General features: G+C 52.8%; 1 protein-coding gene across 2 annotated transcripts in view; it reads left to right on the top strand.

Annotated features, from left to right (window-relative positions):
* Window positions 1-23063, top strand: part of MYO7B (myosin VIIB) — an 85836-nt gene that overhangs the window by 23341 nt on the left and 39432 nt on the right. For both annotated transcript variants that reach the window (XM_045479392.1, XM_045479391.1), the window contains exons 4-16: window positions 134-286; window positions 1686-1870; window positions 5110-5231; window positions 8669-8811; window positions 9489-9602; window positions 11065-11218; window positions 13364-13440; window positions 14574-14693; window positions 14998-15140; window positions 17126-17336; window positions 18025-18160; window positions 20277-20440; window positions 22067-22204. In XM_045479392.1, the coding sequence (XP_045335348.1) occupies window positions 134-286; window positions 1686-1870; window positions 5110-5231; window positions 8669-8811; window positions 9489-9602; window positions 11065-11218; window positions 13364-13440; window positions 14574-14693; window positions 14998-15140; window positions 17126-17336; window positions 18025-18160; window positions 20277-20440; window positions 22067-22204 (1860 nt within the window). The remainder of the gene's footprint in view (window positions 1-133; window positions 287-1685; window positions 1871-5109; window positions 5232-8668; window positions 8812-9488; window positions 9603-11064; window positions 11219-13363; window positions 13441-14573; window positions 14694-14997; window positions 15141-17125; window positions 17337-18024; window positions 18161-20276; window positions 20441-22066; window positions 22205-23063) is intronic.

Here is a 23063-nt window from a genome sequence, read left to right as displayed (position 1 = left end):
CAGCTTTTCCTTGACCTCAGCCAGAGACTCAGGCCACCAGGTCCGCTGATGTGCTGAGAACTTGGAGAAGAGGTGCAGTGGTTTGGCCCATGTGGAGGCCACCCCTCAGGGGAGTCTGTACCCTTTGTTCCAGGAACACTGGATCCGAGCAGAGGACCTTGATACCCTCAGCCCCATGCACCCCAATTCAATGCAAGGTGTGGACGACATGATCCGCCTGGGGGACCTGAGCGAGGCAGACATGGTGCACAATCTCCTGATCCGTTACCAGCAGCACAAGATCTATGTGAGTCCCCGTTTCCACCCCCTGCTCAGGGGGCTTGGTCCGTGTGCACTGACCTCCTGGCTGGGGAAGAAAAAAAAAAACAGGCACCAGAGGTTTGGAGCCAGACACACCTGGTTCAGTCCCCACCCCCCCCCCCACCCCCTCCCTCACTGTGTGAGGTGGGCAAGGAACTTAACGCTTTTCCTTGGCATCATATCTTGCAGTCTCAGAAAGCTGACAGGCAGCATGCCAGCACAGTCCCTAGCACACAGTAGGTGCTCAATTAGTGCTGCCCCCCCTTCATCTGTGGCTGAGTGGAAGGCCTGCTCTGATGGCCAAGTAGACCAGAGTCCAGGGGGGTGGGCATAGTCTTATGTTCCTTCCTAGGCATTTGGCAGAGACAGGGTCACTAGGCAGCAGACCCCTGCTCTCTTGTGAAGTGAGTCCTGTGATGGTCAGGAGGGCCGTGCAGATTGATGTGGGTCCTTCTCCCAAAACCTGACAGTGGATAGGAGGCTCACCCCAGCCCTAAGCCTCATATTCTCCTTCCAGTGCGATTTTCCCAGGAGACTGAACATTCAAAACTGGCTCCAGCCCCGCCCTGAGTGGGTGTGGCCTATGAAGTCACTGCCTGCCTGGGCCTCTCCTAGTTCAAGGTGGCTGGTTTGGTTCTGAGCAGCCCTTCAGGGATGAGTGAGCAGGGGACCCCGAAAAGAGGGGAGGGCTGGTCAGGAGAGTGAGGAGGTCTGCGGTGGAAGGGGGCAATAGAATACACTGAGTGCACACTGGCTGAATGTGATTCAGAGATCCTGGGACTGATAACGCCAACAAGCTAAAGTGAATTACAGTTTATCCTTTCCAAAGAGCTTATGCTTGCATTCTTTTATCTGGCTGTCATAGTCCTTGGAGTCAGAGACATTAAACTCTCCATTCCTAAAATGAAAATTTGGATGTGGATAATCATGTGACTTGATGAGGTGGCTCTCCCTGTCCCATTCCCAGGACTAGTGGGGGCTCCAGATAACCAGATGGTCCTGAACGGGGTCCTAGGAAGGATCAGTGGAGGCTACCCTTTTTGACCAGCCTCATGTGGTCAGGTGAGAGGCAGGTGAAGACTCACTTCATAAATTCAGCCCACTTTTATTGAGCCTTCTAAACACCAGACAGAATGCTAAACATTTAACAAAGACCTCATCTAATCTTCCTATGAATGTACTCACCCCCAGCTGTTGTTTGCAGTGAACATCCCCATCTTTCCAGCTGAATGTCTTGTCTCCCTGGCCCAGAATCAGACCCCTCTTCCCCGCCAGACTCAGCCAGTCCTGGTAGCCCTCAGCAGGCCACACTCAAGGTCAAGGTCAGGGCCAGGCAGACCTGGCCTTCAGAGCGGAGAGCACTAACCACCTGTTCCCTTCCCCAGACATACACAGGCTCCATCCTGGTGGCCGTGAACCCATTCCAGGTGCTGCCCCTCTACACCCTGGAGCAGGTGCAGCTGTATTACAACCACCACATGGGTGAGCTACCACCGCACGTCTTTGCCATCGCCAACAACTGCTATTTCAACATGAAGAGGAATAAGAGGGACCAGTGCTGCATTATCAGGTGGGGGGGGGGGTCAGGCTCCCCATGTCCCTGGGGAATCACATGGGCCAGGCACTAGTTTCTAGTAAAGCAGGGAGCATCCCCTGTCCCTAAACCTCTCCAAACCAGCCTGCCTACAAGGCCTGTTTGATTTAGGGGCTCCCATTCAGCTGCACACAGCCTCCTCAAGGGCACACATCTCACCTACACCTGCTCCCTACTGCCCCTCCACCCTGACAGGTCCCTCCAGGGCTTCCTTCCTTCAGAATCAGCTCTTCCACTGCATCAGCAGGGCCTGCACTGCCCCAGCCTTCGTGAATATTTCCTCAGACAAGGAAGGAGAAATGGGGATGGGCACTTTTAGAAATGGGACCCAGGATGGCTTCTTGGGAACACAGGGGTCAAATAGGTGATGTCTCACACACACACACACACACAAAAATCTCTGGGCAGGCCTCAGGTGAGGACAGGGGTAGCAGCAGCTCCAGTGGGCAGCTTTCAGGTTTCTGGGCCCAGGAGGGACATGTCCTCCTCCAATCCAGGTCCTGACCCTGCTTCAGAGGCCCTCTGCCTGGCCTGGCCTCCATGCTTCCTGCACAGGCCCTCCTGAGGGAAGGCAGGGAGAGAGGGAAAGGAAGGGAGCGGGGGAATTTGGCTCAGGGCACATTGCTTGGAGCTACAGTAGAGCCATTCATTCATTCATTCATTCGAGGGTCCACTGTGCTCTGGTTGCACACCTGTTCTGTACTAACATGGGGAGACAGCAGCAAATGAAAGGGACTAAAATCCCTACCTTATGGAGCTTACATTCTAGAAGGGGAGACAGACAATAAATAAGCCAATTTGGGGGGGGGGGCAGCAGGTAATAAGAACTTTGAAGAAAAGCATTGTAGGGAAAGAGGAAAGACAGTGATGGGCTGTTGTTCTAGAGGGAGGGCAGACCAGGCACGGCCTCTCTGAGGATGGATGTTGGAACAGAGACCAGAATGAAGTCCTATAGCAAGAGATGATCACATTTGCTGTTCTCAGCAGCACTTTGAAGTCGATCTTCTTATTCCTGTTTTACTGTTGGGTGGGAAACCTCCCACCAGAGAGGCTGAGATCCTTTCCCAGAGACACACAGCTGCTAAGTAGGGAATTCTAACCCAGGACACTGGCAAAGAAGACAGAGAGGTATCCTGGGGTGATTTCCACTTTTCCAGAAGTGAATGGAATTATGTGCCAATGAGGGCTGGTACTTTGTCTCCCTCTGGGGCTCTGCCTGTCTGCTCTGTGTGCTCCCCATCTGCCCCCGCCCCCCCAGGACTAGGCAGACCAGCCTCACTGCAAGAGTCTGCCCATGCTGCCCAAGATCTGGGCCCCACGCTGGCCGGGAAGCTCACCAGGCCGGCCTCCACTTCCAGGACAGCAGTGCCTCAAGAAGAGGGTAGAGTACCCCGATCTGTGGCTTTTTGTACGAACAGAACCTGACTCTGAGCCAAACTTCCTTCTCCTCTTGCCCTCCCCTCCCTGAAGGCCATGAGAAAATCATCCCAGCTCTCCCCTCAGCATCCCATCTCTGCCCTGGAGGGTTGTTTGGGGAGCTGGTGTTTGCGGCGAGCAGCAGAGGTCTGCTGATCAGACTGACTCAGCAGGCAGTGATTGTGACATTTTGATCAAAACTTTTTTTTAATTAATATTTCAGAGGAAGCAATATTTGTCTGAGATTTGTTTCAAAATAGGACAGGGTGGGAAACAAAATTGGCCAGGAGTCGAAGCTGGGAATCGGACTGTGGGAGTTCCTCATGCAAACTGTAAAGTGCAGGAGTCTCCTAGGGAACTTGTGAAAGCCTGGATTCTGACTGAGGGGACCTGGGTGGGCCTGGGAGTCTGCACTTATGATAGGTGACAAGAAGTGCTTTCATTAGCAAGACACTATTCAGCCCCCACTTTTTTTTTTTAAGTTTTTCTTTAATGTTTATTCATTTTTGAGAGAGACAGAGAGAGCAAGCAGGGGAGGGGCGGAAAGAGAGGGAGACACAGAACTTGAAACAGGCTCCAGGCTTTGAGCTGTCAGCATAGAGCCCGATGAGGGGCTCAAACTCACGAACCACAAGATCATGACCTGAGCTGAAGTCAGACGCTTAACTGACTAAGCCATCCAGGCTCCCCAAGCCTCCATTTGTAATGTTTGACATTTTCCATAATAAAAAGTAATTGATACAAAAGTGATATTCAAGCCTCCATAACAGTAATATTAATCCTATTAACCTGAGTGTGCTATGTGCCAGATTTGAGTATATTTTTAATTTAATTCAACTCCTTAAGAAACTTTTAAAAACAAGTTTTCATATCTCACCATTATGAAATTAATATATATTCACTATGAAAATTTTACAAAATTTCAGAAAAATATTGTTGGAAAAAATTGCTAGATACTTCTGGAAGAGACAGCTTCCCCTACCCCCTTGGTTACAATTATACTGAAGACAGTGGACATTTGTCACTTTACTGTACCTAATAGGCATTGCCCATATTTACTGAAAGCCCCATATAGACTTGGTTCTAGTGTTCTCTAACTGGAGGGACCATAACTAATCACCCCCACTTTATGGTACTTCTGATTTTCTACAATGGTTCTTTTTTAAGATTTTTTTTTTTTTTAAGTAATGTCTACACCCAATGTGGGGCTTGAACCTACAACTCCGAGTCACAAGCTCCACTGACTGAGCCAGCCAGGTGCGCCGGATCTTCTGCAATTGTGATGATGAATAGTACTTTAGTGAACAGAGCTTTGTGGAGAAAGCTTTTTCTGATTTTAGGATTGCTTTCTTAGGCTCAAGGCAGGGTAATTCTGAAGGTTTTTGATACCTATGCTGCATTGCTTTTCAAAAGGACTGATGCAGTCTCCCATCTGGCCAACATAAACTCACTGCTCATGCAGAGGATATTACAACAAGACATTGTGCCATCTGGTCCCATTCATTCATCAGTAGTTACTGAGCACTGGGCCGGTGACACTGGAATGAACCAGATACAACCATGCCTGCAAGGAGCTCCCATCCAAGCAGGGCAGAAAAGACGAACTCTCCAATAACCAATACAAAGTAGACAGCTGAGACCCACAGGGCAAATGTGGTGGGATTTGTGCACAGGGGTTTGGGGGGGAGGGCATCTTTGTTCAGACCAGAAAGCAGTCCTGTGGTGGGTCTGCAGAACAGTTAGGGGTACTGAAGAAACACCTGGTTTATTGACTGATACCCTGTGTGCCCTCTTCACAGTGGTGAGTCTGGGGCAGGTAAGACTGAGACCACCAAGCTCATCCTGCAGTTCCTGGCCACTGTCAGCGGCCAGCATTCATGGATTGAACAGCAGGTCCTGGAGGCCAACCCCATTCTGGAAGGTAAGTGGGCACCCTCACAGCTGGCCCTCCTCCCCAGACCCTGTAGGCTGGAAGCTTCCTGCCAGGAGGTGTCCATGGGGAAGGACAGGATGGGACATACCCTTTCCATGACTCAGGTTCCCTCAGGACAGGAAAGACCAGCACGAAGTAGATGGTAGTGTGGGGGCTCCCGGGAAGCCAGAATGGGAAAGACTGATGACCTTGTAAACAAGCTTTCTTTATGCGTGTTTTTCACGGGATTGAAACAAGTATTCCTTTTAAATAAAGACTGTGGGATGAAATCAGTTTGGCAAATGCTGGGTGTGTCCACTTGAGCCACCAAGGAAGCAGTTGCTAAGCCTGTGTCAAGACTGTCTGTAAGAGGTCTATGAGGGGTGACCCTGCAAGATGAAGGGGGAGGTGGCAGGAACAGACAGGAAATGTCACCCAACTGGGATGCCCATAGGACACTCAGGAAAGGGAAGGCGGAATTGGCAGGATGAGGTTCACACTGCACGCAGATCTGCCCAGGTCTTGGCCAGCCTAAGGCGGAGCCCAGAGCAAAGTGCCTATATGAGTGCCCTGCACTGGGCACTGTGCCAGGCCTCAGCGTCCCCTCACTCAGTCTCTGGTGGGGGTTGCCCAGAGATGTAGACCTCAACCCCCCAGTACCCAGCCATGGTCAGTGGGTTCTCTCCTGTTTCTTTGTAACAGAGGGATGTTTTACATACAAGGTTCATCTACAGTTTTTTGAGTTTTGACAAACTCAGTCAGAATGCCCATCATAGTCCTGATATGGAATGTTCCTATCACCCCAAAACTTCCCTCGTGGCCTCTCTTCCCAACGCCAGCCTTTGGCAACCACCGATTTCTCTTTTCTCCCCTGTAGAGCTGACCCTTGAATAATGAGGGTTTGACATGCACAAGTCCGCTGTGGATACACGTGGATTTTTTTTTTTTATAAATACAGTACAATGCTGTAAATATGTTTTCTCTTCCTTATGATTTCAATAACACTTTCTTTTCTCTAGCTTAACTTTATTGTGAGAATACAGTATATAATACATGTAACTTACAAAGTATGTGTTCATCAACTGTATTATCGGTAAGGCTTCCAGTCAACAGTAGGCTATCGGTAGTTAAGTTTTGCAGGAGTCAAAAGTCATACATAGATTTTAAACTGCACAGGGAGTCAGCACTTTATCTTTTCCGTAAAGTTATATAAATGAGATCAAATGGTTTGCAGCCTTTTGGGGCTGGCTACTTTTTTTTTTTTTAACTTTTATTTATATTTGAGAGACAGAGCTTGAATGGGGAGGAGCAGAGAGAGAGAGGGAGACACAAAATCCAATGCAGGCTCCAGGTTCTGAGCTGTCAGCACAGAGCCTGATGCGGGGCTCAAACCCACGAACGGTGAGATCATGATGTGAGCCGAAGTTGGATGCTCAACTGACTTGAGTCACCCAGGTGACTCACATCATGGCTAATGATGTAGAGCATCTTTTCATGGGCTTATTTCCTATCTGCGTATCTTCTCTGTATGTGTTCAAATCTTTTGCCCATTTTTAAATTGTTTCCTTATTAATGAATTGGGAGCTCTCTATATACTCTGGATTCAAACCCCTTATAAGATATGCGTTTTGCAGATATTTTGCCCCAGTCTGTAGTCTGTTCCTCCGTTCTGACAGTGTCTTTCAGAGGCCAGATGTTTTAGATTTCAATGAAGTTCCATTTATCTTTGTTTCTCTCCTTGACTATGCTTTCAGTGTTGTGTTTAAGCAATCTTTGCCCAACCCAGAGATTTTCTCCTACATTTTCTTCTAGATGTGGTGCAGTTTTAGGTTTTACATTTAGATCTGTATCTATTTTGTGTTCATTTTCTCTATAGTGCAAGGTCTGAGTTGAGTTTCTGCTTTTTTCTTTTTTTTCCTTCCCTTTCGTTTCTTGTTTTCTTTCATAAGGATATCCAAGAATTTCAGGCCCATTTGCCAAGAAGACTATTCTTTGTCCATTCAGTGGCCTTTGCACCTTTGTCCAAACTCAGTTGATCATACATGTGTGAGTCTGTTTCTGGATTCTCTATTCTGTTCTATTGCTCTCTCTGACTACTCTTTCACCAATACCACACTGTCTTGAGTTCTGAGCTTAGTCAGTTTTTCAATCAGGTAGCACACATCCTCCAGTGTTGTTCTTTCCAAACTTGGCCATTGTTGGTGGCCACATTTACTTTTCTATATACATTGCAGAATCAGCTTGCCAATTTCTACCAAAAAGGGCCGACATCAGGTTTTCTCGAAGAGAGATTGGCCACTGGGTTGAACCACACAAAGTAGGTTTCTGAAGCATAGTTAGTCCTTATCAGAGCCTCTGCTATCTGTCGGGATTCCTCAAGGGGGAGAGACCAAGGACTCTTTTTCCTTCTTCTCTTGGGACTAATGATGGATGGTGGTATTTTCAAACTGCAACCCAACCCACCAATGAGTCTTGAAATCAGTCTTTTAGGACAAATTATAAATTAAAAAAATTTTTTTAATGTTTATTATTTTGAGAGAGAGAGAGAGAAAGGAGGAGAGGAGAGGAGAGGAGAGGAGAGGAGAGGAGAGACAGAGCACAAGCAGGGGATGGGCAGAGAGAGGGAGACACAGAATCCGAAGCAGGCTCCAGGCTCTGAGCTGTCAGCACAGAACTTGACGCGGGGCTAAAACTCACAGACCATGAGATCATGACCTGAGCCAAAGTCGGATGCTCAACCAGCTGAGCCACCCAGGCACCCTGGTCTTTTAGGACAAATTAAATAGCATAGAAGAGAAAATACCCCAGTGCACAGCTCTTGATCAGAACCAGTACTGAGCATTTTCTTTTAATTACATGTACAGGTGGGGGTGTGTATTCACTGAGACTCATTGCAAAGGGTCTTTCTTATTGTGGGTCATGTCCGAGAAGCTCGCAGAAACAGCTCTATAAAAATGCACCTTCAGTCATGCTGCAATCCAAATGCCTTCTGGTGTGACCCCCCATCTGAGCCTTGTCCCTGCCAGCTTGCCCTCCCAGCCCCTGCCCTTCAGCCTGAGCAATCTTTCCAAAATGCAAATCTGTTCCCACACTCCCTCAGAAGGTTTCCTGCCTCCCCCATCACCCACAGACTAATTCCAAACATCTTAGCCTGGCATTCAAGGCTCTATGCTACTAACTGGTTCCGTCTGTCTTCCACTGCTTTCCTCTATATTTTATGCTCCAGCCAAATTTCCCGCTCTGTGAGCACACCCCATGCTCACCGACACTTGCACCTTTACTTGCACTTTGTCTTCCCCTCAGCACACTCTTGGCTGCCACCATCCTCCAGTGCAATGCTACCCAATCCTTCAACTCTGGGCTTAAGAAGCTTTCCCAGATGATCCCACTAAAAGTAAATTTCCCCCTCTCTGCTCCCATCATGGGCATCACCCTCTGACCTTCAGCCTTCGGAAATGCCAAGACAATCCGAAATGATAACTCAAGCCGCTTTGGGAAGTATATCGACATCCACTTCAATCCTAGCGGGGTCATCGAGGGTGCACGCATCGAGCAGTTTCTCCTGGAGAAGTCCCGGGTCTGCCGGCAGGTGAGGACTCCCTCTGCTGCACTGGTCCTGGGGAACCTCCGCTGACCCCAGGGCTGGGAGTCGGGATGAAGAGGCTTTTATGACAAGTTCCCTTCCATCACTCTCACGCCTCTCCAGGGACACCCCCTTCCCCGCCCCCACCACAGACCTTCAGAGGTCTTAGTTTGTTGCCACTGTACTTACCCTGAGATGGGCCAAGGACCCCTAGAATTGGGTAATGATGGTCCTTTCCCAGTATTCAAGAAGAAGAAATCATAGGATTTTCTGTTTTGAATTTTCCATCCACATCATGTTCTACATTGTTTGGTGCTTACTACTTACCTCTCCTAGAATTAATTCTAAGACCAGGCCAGTCCTGAGCTAAGGATCTGGATCCTGGCATCACTCCCTGGCTTGCGACTTAGGCAAGCTGACCTCGGGGCTGGGAGGAGCAGTGGAGATGCAGGGAAGCCCCTGGGAGCCAGGAGTTTGTGAAGAGTGGCCCAGGGCTGTGGGCAAGAGCTGACCTTGGAAGCCCAAGATGGGGACATCTGCCGAACCAAACGTCTCTCAGGTCAATGCCAGAGCCACATCTGGTTGACAGACCTTGGAGCAGAAGCTGGGACAGGGCTGGAGGCGGCTGGGTGGCCTGGGGGTGGGGGATGCTTACAGGCTCTCTGGACCGCCTTCTCCACCAGGCCCCCGAGGAGCGGAACTACCACATCTTCTACTGCATGCTCCAGGGGATGAGCGCTGAGGAGAAGCAGCTGCTGAGCCTGGGGACGCCCTCCGAGTACCACTATCTGACGATGGTGAGGCCCACCCCCCTCTCTCCACCCCGCCCCTGCCCTCCCTGCCCACCTCTCCCTCCCCATGCCTGACAGCACTGCCCCACCCAGCCTCCCAAGAGCAAAAGCAAGAAGAGGAAGGAAGGCTGGTTCCTGCTACACCTGGGGTTTGCAGCCACAGAAAAGCCCTGCGGCGGGGATTGAGGGCTCCCTTTTTCCATCCTCCACTCCAGCCTTCTGTTTTTGTGACTGTCAAGGCCTTCCTCTTGCTTGTGTGTTTCCTCATTTTCTGTTGAACTCCTAGTCCCTCTCCACGAACCTCAGCTGTCTCTGGTTCCAGCGGTCAGAGGCCCTGGTGGTGACGGAGAGTCGTAGCCGCACCTCTCCTTCCTCGATTTCATCCACCCATTTCCAGTCGTCCATCCTTGTAGGTGCCCAAGAACTTGAACTCCAGCAAAGCAGGGAGTTGCTCTTGCTTTGGGCTGCACCCCCACGCCTGGAACAGTGCGGCGCACGCGGCCATCCGGCCTGTTTGTTGAGAAGGGGATGGCGGAGTTCTGCCTCTTGAATCTCCTCTGCCTAGCCCCTCTCTCCTACGTTCACTGCCTGAAGGCCTTCCTCATTTCTTTCCCAGATCACGGTGGTAGTTTCCTCCAGCATCCTCCCATCACCAGACTTGACCTCTAATCTATCATCCTTTCTGCAGACCTTCCTTCCACGGTGCAAGTCTGACAGATCCCGTCTCTGACTGCCATTCCGCAGGGGCCTCCCTGTGGCTCCTTGGCGTGGTTTCCAAGCACCTCCAGATCCTCATCATCCCTCCACTTCTCCCCATATAACCCCCGCTTCCTTGCCAGCCCCGCCACGCCTCCACAGCCTAGCTCCAGCTATTCTCTGCTTACACTGCCCTCTCCCTGTGGTGCTATGAAGCACAGTGTGTGCTTTCGCCAGGAAGCTTTTCCCCACTTCTCCATAGGGTTGTCCTAGCCCTCTTTGGTCTCAGCAGCACCTGTAACAGCGTATGACACCATCATTTGCTTCCTGCCTCCCTTCTTGGATGCACGGCATCCCACACAGGGCCAGGCCTCTCCATTTGTGAATTCCCACCAAGTAGCACAGGGCCTGGTACATGGGGAGCTTTGGAAGGTGTTTGTTAAAGCATTGAACTCACAGGATTCCCCAGGGATGGGTGACAAATAGGGGCTCAAAGAAGCTCAACGGTTTGGCTGAGGCCACACAGCTTCCAAGTGCCATTGCTGGCTGCTGTGTCTATGTTACCATGATTCTGCCTCTGGAAATAATTCTGTGTATTTTCTGAGCTGGAGCCTCTCCAGCTGGCCTCTCAGAGTCCACCTAGAGCCTGTGAAGTGTCACTTCTTAGGGGCCTTTGGCTGAGTCCCTGACACATCTCTGCCTTACTAGCCCTGTGATGGAGGAGGTGGGGTGTGGGGTGGCCCCCAGAATGTTGAGGTGCCCAATCTTGCAGGGAAACTGCACCTCCTGTGAGGGTCTCAACGACGCCAAGGACTATGCCCACGTGCGCTCTGCCATGAAGATTCTCATGTTCTCTGACTCGGAGAACTGGGACCTCAGCAAGCTGCTGGCAGCCATTCTCCACCTGGGCAACGTGGAGTTCATGGGTAATGCTGTGTCCGCTCAAACTGTACCCCCTGGGGACGAAAACTGGAGGGACTGGAACAGGAGGAGGAAGAAGTCTCTGGGAGTTCTCACATAGTCTAACCCTGTCCTGGGAAAATGCATTGAAAATTGTAGCTATGATTTTGGAGGTCTCACGGTGTGGCAGGGAAGATGTCAAAGCTTAGGGCCCCCTGAAGATGAAAACTCTGATCAGTCCCCCAGTTTTAGCTGGGACCCTACAGGGCTACCCCCTGAGGATAAGGGTGAACCAGAGTAAACAGAGTCATGCATGAATGTACAAGTCCATTTGTAGGCATCTGGGTGGTCTGGGCACTAGGGTGACCTGGCCCGTTAGTGCCTCCAAGCATCTGATGGATCCTTCCTTCTCAGGAGGAAACTAGCACCAATTTTGATTACAAATTATTCCTTTAAACAATTTTTCAAACACAGCATCTCACATGCAGCTGGGGATAGATAGGAGTGAGGAAACAATATATTGTGAGTGAGAATCAGCAGAGATAACAGACAATAGAAATAGAGCCACAAAGACTTCAGACGTTTGGGTTATTGGACACAAACCATAAAGCAGCTATGCTTGCTACATTCAAGAAAAGAAAAGGCCAAGCTTGAAAATTTAGACAGGGAACTGGAAATAGAAAATGTGACATTATAGATTTTAAAAGGAACTTTGTAGAAATTGTAAAATTAAAAAAAAAAGACCAAAATGCAGAACTCAATGGATCGTTTTAACAGCCAGTTTTATATACACGGAGAGGGAGTGTGTGGGCTGGAGGAGAAGCTGGAACACAGCATGGAGATACAGAAGGATGGAAAATATATAAGAGAGAGTAGGAGATGTGAAGGACACAGTGAGAAGCTATAGCACACCTTTAATTGGTGTACTAAAGGAAAAGAGAGAAAGAATGGGGCAGAGGCAACATTGGAAGGAACTATGGTTGGTTCTAGAATTCATGAAGGACACCGATTCACAGAACAGTGAGGAAAGGACAGACTTTTCAATAAACTGTTGGATGTCCATGTGGAAAACATGAACTTGGACCCCTCTCTCACACCATATAAGGAAATCTACTCCAGGAGAGTTGTTGCTCTGCCCGTGTGATCTATCCACCACACTGGCACTTCTGCTGGTGACAGGTGGGTGCTGACACACACACAGGGGGCATCAAGACCTGGAAGAGTATTACAAATGCAGTGTCGAGGACATGGGACCAGGCACAAAAGAATGCAGGTCTTATAGATCAGACGTTCAATTAGATCACACTTAACAAAATTTAAACACAGGTGAGATTAAATGCTGTTAAGGACTCATATTTAGGTAGTAAAAGGATAATGGAAAGCAAGGAAGTGGTTTCCATTAGTGAGTGGGGGGGAACGTGGTCTTAGCAAGAAAGGACCATGAGAGCTTCGGATGTTGTCCAGGCTTTGTATCTTGGCAGTAGTAGTGGATACACAATGTTGACTTAATCATTATTTATTATAACACACCTTGGGGTTCTATACACTTTTTTATGTGAATGCTTTCTTTTACAATTTTTTCAAGTTTAAAAAAGAGAAAATATATACATACAGAAACGACACTTTCCCCCCTCCCCCACCCCCAGCAGCCCTGACATGGAGGTTGCCTCAGAGAAGGGGATTGAGGCTAGGAGGGGCCGGTCAGAAAACCTCTGCAAGGGGACTGGACCTGGCTTATAGTGACGCTCTGTGGATGTCCGCTTATTTGACTGAATGAATAAATGATGCCTGGATCTCCATGGACAGCAGAGTGGATTGAAGGGGGCTGATGGCTCATCTTTCTCTTTAGTAGACCCCATCCTGCCCACTCCAGCACCAGCCTTCTCCCTCCAAATAGGCCCTCTTTTCTTCAAACTTCACTTTGACCCAGGGCTACGACCTCACTGAGTGGAGGGGGAAGTAATCTGTTACACTCCTTCACAGCTAAGGGGCTGGTAATCACCAGGGACATTGGCTCCCGCAGAGAGGGCCTGGGAGAGGTGGTGCCCCACATCCAGGAACAGTTGCCCCTAATAGGTGGATCTGCGGCTGGCCCAGGCCAGGCACTACTGGGACCCCTGATCCATCACTTCGGCTGCCTTGCCAATCCGGGTTACTGCTTCTCTCCATAGCCGCAGTCTTCGAGAACCTGGACTCCTCTGATGTGATGGAGACGCCTGCCTTTCCCATCGTGCTGAAGTTGCTGGAGGTAGGCTGGCCATTGTGTCTGCCAGCTTCCATTTCTGTGAGGGGCCCCAGGGGTCTGGGCTCACAGCCACCTGACTCCTGATTGTCATAACCCTTCCCAGGCTCCCACTTCTTCCCCCCAACTCCTCTCCCAGACTCTCAGCCCAACCCCTGAACCCATCTGGCTCTGCAGACACTGGGGGTGGGAAGCAGTGTGAGCTAATCTTTAACAAAATGATCAGTCCAGCTTTAACACACGTCTCTTCCCTCTTCCCCATGTCCCCCCTGCTCTTCAGGGGCCTTCACTCAGGATCCTCACTACCCACCCCACCCAGTCCCCAAGCTCCCCCCACACGGCCACATGGCCCAGTGCCCTTACACTGGACCTTCCCTGCCTGCCTCAATAAGCCCCTGCCTTCCGGAGTTGTGCTATTCTGGGAAAGTGGAGCCTCACTTGGAGGAAGGATGGCAGGCCCTGGCTGGAGAAACATCTCTGCCCTGGGAACATTATAATTTCCTCCATGTCACACCCTGTTGACAGTTCTGGTGGGAAATTAATAGAATTGAAGCAAGCAAACAAACAAAGCAATCACATTTTGCTGCTAATATTCTTAATTTGTTCAGGGTTCTTAGAAACTTTGGGTTCTTGCTGGCTCAGTCTTCCCTGCACGGTGAGAGGACTGGCCCATCCAGAATCATCCTGTTCCCTTAGGCCTTCAGCCCCCAGGCAGGAATGGCTTCAGTTGGGGTCCATCCAGATGCCAGTCACCTGGCCTCAGAACTCTCCCTGCCCACTGTTCTCCAAGGTCTGCTTATGGCACCAGCCCCTTCCCCGGCCCCCAGGAGACCAGCACACAGCTGGTAATCCAAGCAGCCAGCATGCCCAGGACCCATCCAGGTTGTGTATCCTTTCGGAACACTCTAACACCCCAGTGCTCAGACTGATGCTGGGCCTGGGCCCGGGCCCTCCCAGGGACCCTGACTCTGGTCTCCATCTGGCCCAGCCCTCTTGCACAGCCCCATAGGCATCTCCCACCGTCAAGCCTTGGGCCTAGGGTGTTTGGTCACGGGAGAAAACAAGACTAGGTAGGTCAGAGCCAAGGAGCCAGGCCCTGCCGCATTGGCCGTGATGCCAGGCCTCATCTGCCTTTCCAGGTGAAGTGGCAGGCACTCCGGGACTGTCTGATCAAGCATTCCATCATCATCCGAGGGGAGTTTGTCACCAGGCCCCTGAACATCACCCAGGCTGCAGACCGGAGGGATGCCTTTGTCAAGGTACAGAGCTGTGGGAGAAGGGGCCCCCGTGTCTGTGTGTTGAACAAGGCTCCTTGCCCTGCTGGTGGAGAACAGGAAAGAGCGGCAATGGCTGGGCTGGTCCTGACTGCCAGTCACCTGCCAGGTGACTATGGGCTTTCTAGCCTCTTTGGGCTTCGGGTTCTTGCCTATAAGTAGGGATAACACCCCTCAGCAGGTCCAGGATATCTAGTGTGGGTGCAGCCTTTGCCGGTGAACTTAGAGATAAGGGCCAGCCGTCCTCTTATGCTTCAAAGACTGTGGGCTTTCCCCCATGTCTCCTCAGGGCATTTACGGGCACCTCTTCCTGTGGATTGTCAAGAAAATCAATGCTGCAATTTTCACTCCACCTGCCCAGGACCCCAAAAATGTGCGAACGGCCATCGGCCTCCTGGACATATTTGGTTTTGAAAATTTCCAGAATAATAGGTATGAAGATCTCAGTTCGCCTGCTTTCAGAGAATGGGAGATCGGCTTGGGTCCTGTCTAGCTGAGCAAGCTGGAGGGTAACCCTTCCTCCCCCATGGGACTGCTCTGCAGGCCCGGATGTGTCTGCAGTGAGATGGTCTGTGTGCCTCCCCCTGACTCCCCCTGCACATCTAGAGAAGGCCACATAGCTAAAGGCCTCCCCAAGAGCCGGGCTGCAGCCCAGCATCTGTCACCCCTCTTGAGCCATCTGCTCTCCTAATGAACTGAAGTGAATTATCACGTGAGGCAGGGGTGAACATGGAAATTGCTAGCCCTGATCCAACTGCTTCGTTGGTGGGATACCCTACTAGTAACGGGGAAAGGAAGGTAGGAGATTTGTGACCATCCCTGACTTTTGAGTTTGGCAAGGGTCAGGTAAGGTGGGACACCTCTGGCCCTGTGTCCCAGTGTCCCAGCAGCCCAGACTGGAGGCCCACGAGCTGGAGGCAAGAGGCAGGTCAGAAAAGCAATGCCTAGCTGGGACTGTGATGAGGACCAGGGAGGGGGACACAGGGCACTGAAGGGAGTCAGGCAGCGGAGTCAAATAAGGACAAGTGATGCCCTGGGGCGCTGTTGGGTGGCAGGAGGATGTCCGAGGAGGAAAATTAGGATAAGCAAGCAGGAGCACGCTGGGATTGCTGCCTCCCGGACCAGCGGGGCAGGCAGGGCACGGGCCTGCTCAGTGCGCTGGGGGGATGGGCAGGGCTGGCTAAGCCCAGGGCAATGGCAGCTCTCAGGCACAGGAAAGTCAGGTGTGATTCAGATCATCGGTTTCTGTCCCTAGGAGCGACAGCTGAGCCAACCAAGCACCTTGGCTGCCTTAGAGGTGGTTGTGGGGGATCCGGTCATTTACGCAGGGGCCCCTCCCTGAGGGAGCCCTGAGCTGGGTCTGTGACAGGGCAGCAGTCCCTTCCTGCAGGTGGCCACTGAGCGCTCTCCAGGCTGCATGCTGGGAGTGGGGCATACGGTGGACCTGTCCCCTCACCTCCCGGGTTAACAGACGTTGAACAACCAGTCTCAGGAATGGTGAGGTTTTGCATAAGTGAGCAACCCATCCGGAGGAAGAAAGGCCCAAGGGATGAACACAATGAGCAGGGTAATGAGGAAGGAGAGGAGGGAAGCAGCAAACGTGTGACCACTCAGGCCGGGGAGAAGTGGGTGCCCTCACAGCACCGCAGGAAGGAGCCCGCAGCGACCCAGGCCACTCTCAGAGACGCAGCAAGGCTTTGCATTGTTCTCTGTGCACTGTTCACTGTGGGGATCTGAAAAGAGGGGATTGGAAGCAGGGGGACAGCGGGTCCTGCTGGCCAGAGAGCCCGCCGCGTAGTGTGTGAGATGGGGATGTGGGGAGAGCCCACAGGAAGCCTCAGCTGTGCTCTGGATGGTGAGTGAGGGGCCTGGGCCCCGGCGGCAGTGTGGGAACGGAGTCAGCAGAGCAGGGCGCTGTGTTGGAGTGAGGGGACCCGACTCTGGCAGACAGTTGGAACTGGGAAGGGAGGAGACAGAGGTGTCAGGTGTGACTCCTTGGTTTGTGAGTCCAGCGGGGGGTGATGATTGGAGGCGCTGACCTGAGATGGGAAGCGGGGAGGAAGAGTAGCTGGAGGCCGGAGCGGGAGTAAGGACTCTTGCTGATGCAGGGGAGCCCGGCCCTCAATACTGGGGCCTCGTGCCCCTCGGGGTGGGGCTGCTACGGGTCACGTGGTCCCCCAAGGCTCGGCTCTTGACCAAGGTCTCTAGGTCTGTTTGCCAGGGGCTGGAGCGGGTGATGGTGGCGGAGGCGAGAGAAGGGGGAGGGTAGCGACTGCGTGTACGTGTGTATGGGGATGAGCACCTGCGGGCTACGCGGAAGGCTGGGTGCAAGCGGCCGGCAGCTCCGCGGGTTCTGCCAGCGATGACAGGGACGGGCTGACCGGGCCCCTCCCGCGGGGGCGGCGCTCCCTCCACAGCTTCGAGCAGCTCTGCATCAATTTTGCCAATGAGCACCTGCAGCAGTTCTTTGTGCGGCACGTGTTCACCATGGAGCAGGAGGAGTACCTCTCGGAGGGCATCGCCTGGGACTACATCCAGTACAGTGACAATCGCCCCACCCTGGACCTACTGGCCCTCAAGCCCATGAGCATCATCTCCCTCCTGGACGAGGAGAGCCACTTCCCGCAGGTGCGTCCCTGAGCCCACCCACCCTCGGGTGGAGTGCCCCACTCACAGGTCTCACCCTCGAGGTGGGGAAACTCCCCTGGGTCCCCTGGGTTGCGGAAACCTCTGTCAGGCATTAGCAGACCAGCCCCAACCCGGGCAACCTCTTCTCCTGCGAGTTTCGCCTCCTACAGGAAGGCCTCCTGACTCCAGCCTCGCTCCCACTCCCCAGCAGCATGACATCGCAGTCACTGTTTATTCACATCCAAGAACTCACCCTAAGAGGGGCTTCCTAAGCACTCGTGGGCCTAGAACTGCAGAGGGTACAAGAGATGGAAATGCTTGCCTTCTCGCCCTCAAGGCGCTCTGCCTGTCCTAGGAAAGTCCCTAGACTTTCAAAGCAGTCTGAGTCCAGAGAAGGATGAAGCCAGGGCCAGGTACCTGGACAACGGTAGGGAAGGGTGGAGCCGGAGAGCCAGCCGTGGAGGTCAGCAGACCCAGTCTCTGCTCCCAGCTTGGCCCTCATTTATAGAGACTAGTCACCAACCCCTGAGTGGCAGTTTCCCGTCTGTTAGAAGGGTCCTCGGTCATTCTGAGCTGAGCTGCTCTGCCCCTGTGAGGAAGCCCCTGAGCCCTGTGGCTGTGCCAGCTGACCTCCCGTGCATGGCTGGACTCTGGGATGTCAGCCCACAGGGCGTGTGCCTTCTTCCAGGGGACAGATACCACCATGCTGCAAAAACTGAACAGTGTCCATGCCAACAACAAGGCTTACCTGCAGCCCAAGAACATCCACGACGCCAGATTTGGCATCGCGCACTTTGCCGGCGAGGTGTACTACCAGACAGAAGGTAGGCGCAGCTCCTGTCCACTTCCCTTCCCTTCCAGATCTGGACCATTCCAGGGGGGCTGTGGGAAGGAGGCTGAGAGGACAAGGTCATTTTGCAGAGCTGGCAATGGGACAAAGGGAATGGAATGGACATGGTTTGTTGGCACCACTCATACTGGACGAGGGCCACCTAATAGGCTCATGTTAACTTAATCACCTCTGTAAAGGCCCCATCTCTACATATGGTCACATTCTGAGGTCCTGGGGTTAGGGCTGCAATGTGTGGATGGGGGCTAGGGGCAGACGATGCAACTCAGCCCGTAACACCGCCCCTCCTTAATTTCTGGATTCTCAGTCTTCAGGCTGGAGGTGGCCCTGGTCCTAGCAGGACCTTCCAGAACCCCAGAGCAGGGCTGGTAGAGGGATTGGGGGCTCCAGGCCCTCAGGTCTGCCTTAGCAACCACAGACATGCTTGGTTCCTAAACCTCTTCTGTCAGGGGCGCCTGGGTGGCTCAGCTGGTTAAGTGTCTGACTTCGGCTCAGGGCATGATCTCACTGTTCATGAGTTCGAGCTCCCCATTGGGCTCTGTGCTGACAGCTCAGAGCCTGGAGCCTGCTTTGGATTCTGTGTCTCCCTCTCTCTGCTCCTCCCCCACTCATGCTCTGTCTCTCGAAAATAAATAAACATTAAAAAAACAAATCTAAACCTCTTCTGTCAGAGCGCACACACAGGTTCACGCACACAACGCCTAAGGGCACACATTCACCCCCAAGACCTGTGCAATTTAAACTCCTAATGAGGAGGGAAATGTGCCCTCAGGACTCCTAATCAGCAAGCCACGCCCCATCCTTGGAGCCAGTAAGACACAGCAGTCTGAATTCCTTTCCCTCTTCCATTTTGGGCTCTCAGGAAGAGCAGGGGCTTGGAAGCAGCCAGACTGGCCAGCTGGGGCAGGTGGACGCACAGATCCTCCCGGCGCTGCATCGGGGCTCTGGGGCGAGGGCAGGAGAGGTCCCTGCAGACTGCAAGCTCCCTGGATGTTACCAGGCTGCCAGATTTTCAGGACTTATCGGTGGGGGCAGGAGGCTTCTTCACAATCTCCTCCTGCTTTCCTTTTCTAGCTCCTTTATATGAATAAGTAGCTGCCTGAATCAGACTTGCCCAAGGTCACCCAGAACTTTAGTGGGCCAGAGCCCCGAGGGGAGCCCTCAGACATTTCACTGCAGGGAAATCTAGACTGTACCCTGAAGGGACATACGGTCCCCGGTGGCTGCTGGTCAGCTCCAGAGTACACCTGGAGGTTACAGTGACGGCGAGGGCTGGGGGTGTTGAGGGAACGGGATCACTGATCACTCCTGTCCCACTCCTGTGGTGCACCCAGCGGGGGGGGGGGGGGGGTGGCGAAGGAAAGGGAAAATCCTCGACCCACCCTTGAACCGAGCAGTAGAACCCATGAGAAAGGTCACACAGAGGCCAGGGGAGCCCTGAGGAGGGCCCTGGGGAGCCTCCTGAAATAGACCATGCTTGAGCCGGTCTTGAAGAATGAGCCAGAGCTGGCGTGCGTGCCTGAGGAAGGAAGAGTGTCCAGGAGCAGCCGGCGGGGGCTGGAGGTGTAGGAGGGCTGGGGCCTCTGAGGGTAACTCTGTGCCAGTGGGGTACAGGGCCACAGGGGCCCCGGGGGACGAGGAAGGAGGAGACGAGGAAGGCATGCTGTGGTGACAGGACAGCAGAGGAAGTGTTTGGCAGGGTGAGGCAGCACTGGGCAGGACAGTCTGGGCCACCAGCCAGGAAGGGTGGGACAGAGGGCAGAGTGGTGGGCTGTGATCAGAGGGATGGTTCAGGCAGAAGGACTGGCAGTGGATTCGATAGGGGTTGTGGAGGGGATGGCGGGTGTGGGGGTCGGAGGGTTTAGAGGTGGGTGTGACACACTGGGCAGAGATGAGTGCAGGCCCGGGTACAGGGGGGCCCTGCTGGCCGGACAGGGAGGTCAAGGGAGGGGTGGAGAGGGCGGCTTCGGCAGGGACTCCTTCAGGCCTCCTGGTGTGACCAGAGTCCCCGTCTGCTGCCCTCCCCTTCCCCTGTGGGTCTGTGGTGATGGCTGAACTGGGCTGGTGAGTGGGCTCTGCTTCCCCCACAGGCTTCCTGGAAAAGAATCGAGATGTGCTGAGCACAGATATCCTCACCCTGGTCTATTCCTCCGAGAACAAGTTCCTGAAGGAGATATTCAAGCTGGAGTCGGCTGGGACCAAGATGGGCCACGGGACCATCATCTGGGCAAAGGCAGGGAGCCAGCTCTTCAAGGTGGTCTCCCGTGGGTGGCCCTGCCAGTGCCTCCTGGGTCTCTCAGCCCTTAGGGCCTCAGGGGTCAGACAGGCACACACAGGGAAGACCTATCCCCTGGGTCTCAGTTGCTCAGTCAGGGCCCAGAAGTGAGCGAAAATCAGGAGTGAGGGGTTGCTGTGTGGGCAGTGGTAAGGGGACAGGTTCACATTGACAGGCCTGCTTCTGAGTGTGTGGTGGTCTGGTGGAGGCACATCTGCTGGTGTTAATATTATGTTTCTAGATTGGTCTCTATGTATGTGTTGGGTATGTGCATGGTGTATGTATTGTGTGGTGTGTGTGCATGCCGTATGCGTTTTGTGTGGTGTCTCTGGGGCGTATGTGTGGTGTGTGTGGTGTGGGGTGTGTGGAGTGCGTTTTGTGTGATGTATGTGGGGTGCGGTGTGTGTATGGTATGTATGTGGTGTGTGTGTGTGTGTGGTGTGGGGTGTGTGGTGTGGCAGGGGCAGCACTACGGGCCACCGGCCAGGGAGGTGGGCAGCAGGGAGCCCTCAGTGCTCCCCAGGGAAGCCTAGGATGTCTTGGCAGGGTGAGGGTCTGCCTACCCACTCCCTGCCATGCCTCTACCCCTCAAGAGTGACTATTCCAGAAAAGGCCCATAAATTGTCTAATGAGGAACTTTCCCACCAAGGGGCAGGGAGATGGGCCCAGGAACTTGGGGTGTAGGCAGAGGAACCTGCCCCCTGTGCCTTGCATTATGTTCTGGCCACACTGAGGTGCCCTTGACCTCTCATCATATCATGCCCCACCCTACCCTCTGTAGGCGGCCTCTCCTGAGACCTCAGGGCCCAGGGAGGTGCCAAGGAGCCCTGAGGCAGTGCAGGACTTGCCCACGTCCGGAACCAGCTGGGACCAGCCCATTCCCTCTGCATCACTGAGTTAGGCTACACTCTCCACAGCAAGGCCAGAGTATAGGCTTGTCCCGGCCACCGTGGGGCCCCTGGAGCATGTCAGGAGGACATGACGGGGAATGCACATTATTTCACCAACCTGGACAACAGGAAAATGCTGCCCATTGTTCCTGTAAGGTGCCAGTGGTGGCTTTCTTGTCTCAAAAGTGTTGCCACGTGTCTCCAATTGCTGCCATTTGGCAGTACCCGCCTTCGTTCAGTTGCATTTGACTCAGAGAGGGTTTGATCAGGGAGCATTGCCCAAGATCAGGCATTGAAAAAAACATACACTAGGGCTTGTTTTCTCCTGCATCCATAGTTTCAATACATTTGTTTTAAAACTATATACATTTACTACAATGCTTACAATGTGCAGTATAAAACATGTTTTAAAAACAAAACCGACACAAGAACTGAAAATGTGGAAGGGTGAGGTAAAAAGGGAGTGTTGTCAGGTCTCACATGCTTTCTCACGCTGGTGCATGATCCTGTACACTCCACGTGGGGGACCCCACCTCTAGGCAGGACGCCTGGCCGTGTCTTGCTCACCAGAACCTATGGTGGGCCAGTAAGGGAGGGGCTGAGTGAACACAGCCCTGCCTATCTGTGGGATGTTGGCAGGAGCCCTCCTCTGGGTCAGCTGTGCCCCAGGCCGAGCCCCCCAGCGCCCCGCTTGTACCTGTGCTTCTGCTTGCAGTCTGCAGACTCTGGCAAGCAGCCCTCCACCCTGGCAGGCCAGTTCAAGAAGTCCCTAGACCAGCTGATGAAAATCCTAACCAGCTGCCAGCCCTACTTCATCCGCTGCATCAAACCCAATGAGTACAAGAAGCCACTGGTAATGAGGGGGGACTGGGGGGCACACACGAGGAGGGAGGGAGCACCTACTAGATGAGTCTAATGGCATCTAGGGTTATGTCACTCCTTTACCAGGGCCTGGCTAGCATTAAAGCTGTCTGTCCCCATTTTACAGATGGGGACACTGAGGCAAGGTGACCAGTCTAGGCCATTCTAAGGTCAGTGACTGGCAGGGCTTTGGATAACCAGACCTCTGCTGTCTCTGGCCTGCCATTCACCAGCTGTTTGTACTTGGCCGGTGCTCTGCTTCTCTGAGCCCGTTTTCTCTCCTGTAAAGTCAGAATCCTGACAACCTATGGGGGCAGCAAGGCCTATACATGATGTTTTTGGCACATCTGCGTGTGTAAACCTGGCTCAGTAAGGCAGCAACCCATACTAGGATGTTAGAGGCTGGCTAGCTGTCACCAAGACCTGAGGCCAAGCAGCTCTTTGGGGGGTGGCTTTATCTGCATATGTGCTAGGTAGGAGCCTGCCACCCAGAAGTCCTGGATCTGTGGGCTTGGGAATCACACCCAGAGGCTCAAATACAGGACTCCCCAAAACTGGGAAATAACATCTAAAAGGAGATGAAATGACTCAAAAAAATCTTATAAGGGGAAAAAATTAATATTACATTAAATGCAGCATATTTTTGGAATAGAACAGAATTATATGAAATTGGGACTGGCCCAGGAAATCCAGAAGATAGGCACAACACCTGTATGTTGGGTAATAACTGTGCTCTCAGAGGCCCTCTGCCCTCATCCCCCACCCCACTTCCAGCACTGAGGGACAGGTGGGCGGGGCCTGGGGCTGATGCTTCTGTCTCTCCAGCAGCCCCAGCTGGGACATGGCTCAGA

The sequence above is a fragment of the Leopardus geoffroyi genome, chromosome C1 (assembly GCF_018350155.1).
Source record: "Leopardus geoffroyi isolate Oge1 chromosome C1, O.geoffroyi_Oge1_pat1.0, whole genome shotgun sequence".
Classification (NCBI taxonomy): Eukaryota; Metazoa; Chordata; class Mammalia; order Carnivora; family Felidae; genus Leopardus; species Leopardus geoffroyi.
The sequence above is the reverse complement of the archived record's forward strand: the minus strand, read 5'-3'. Positions and strand labels throughout refer to the sequence as shown.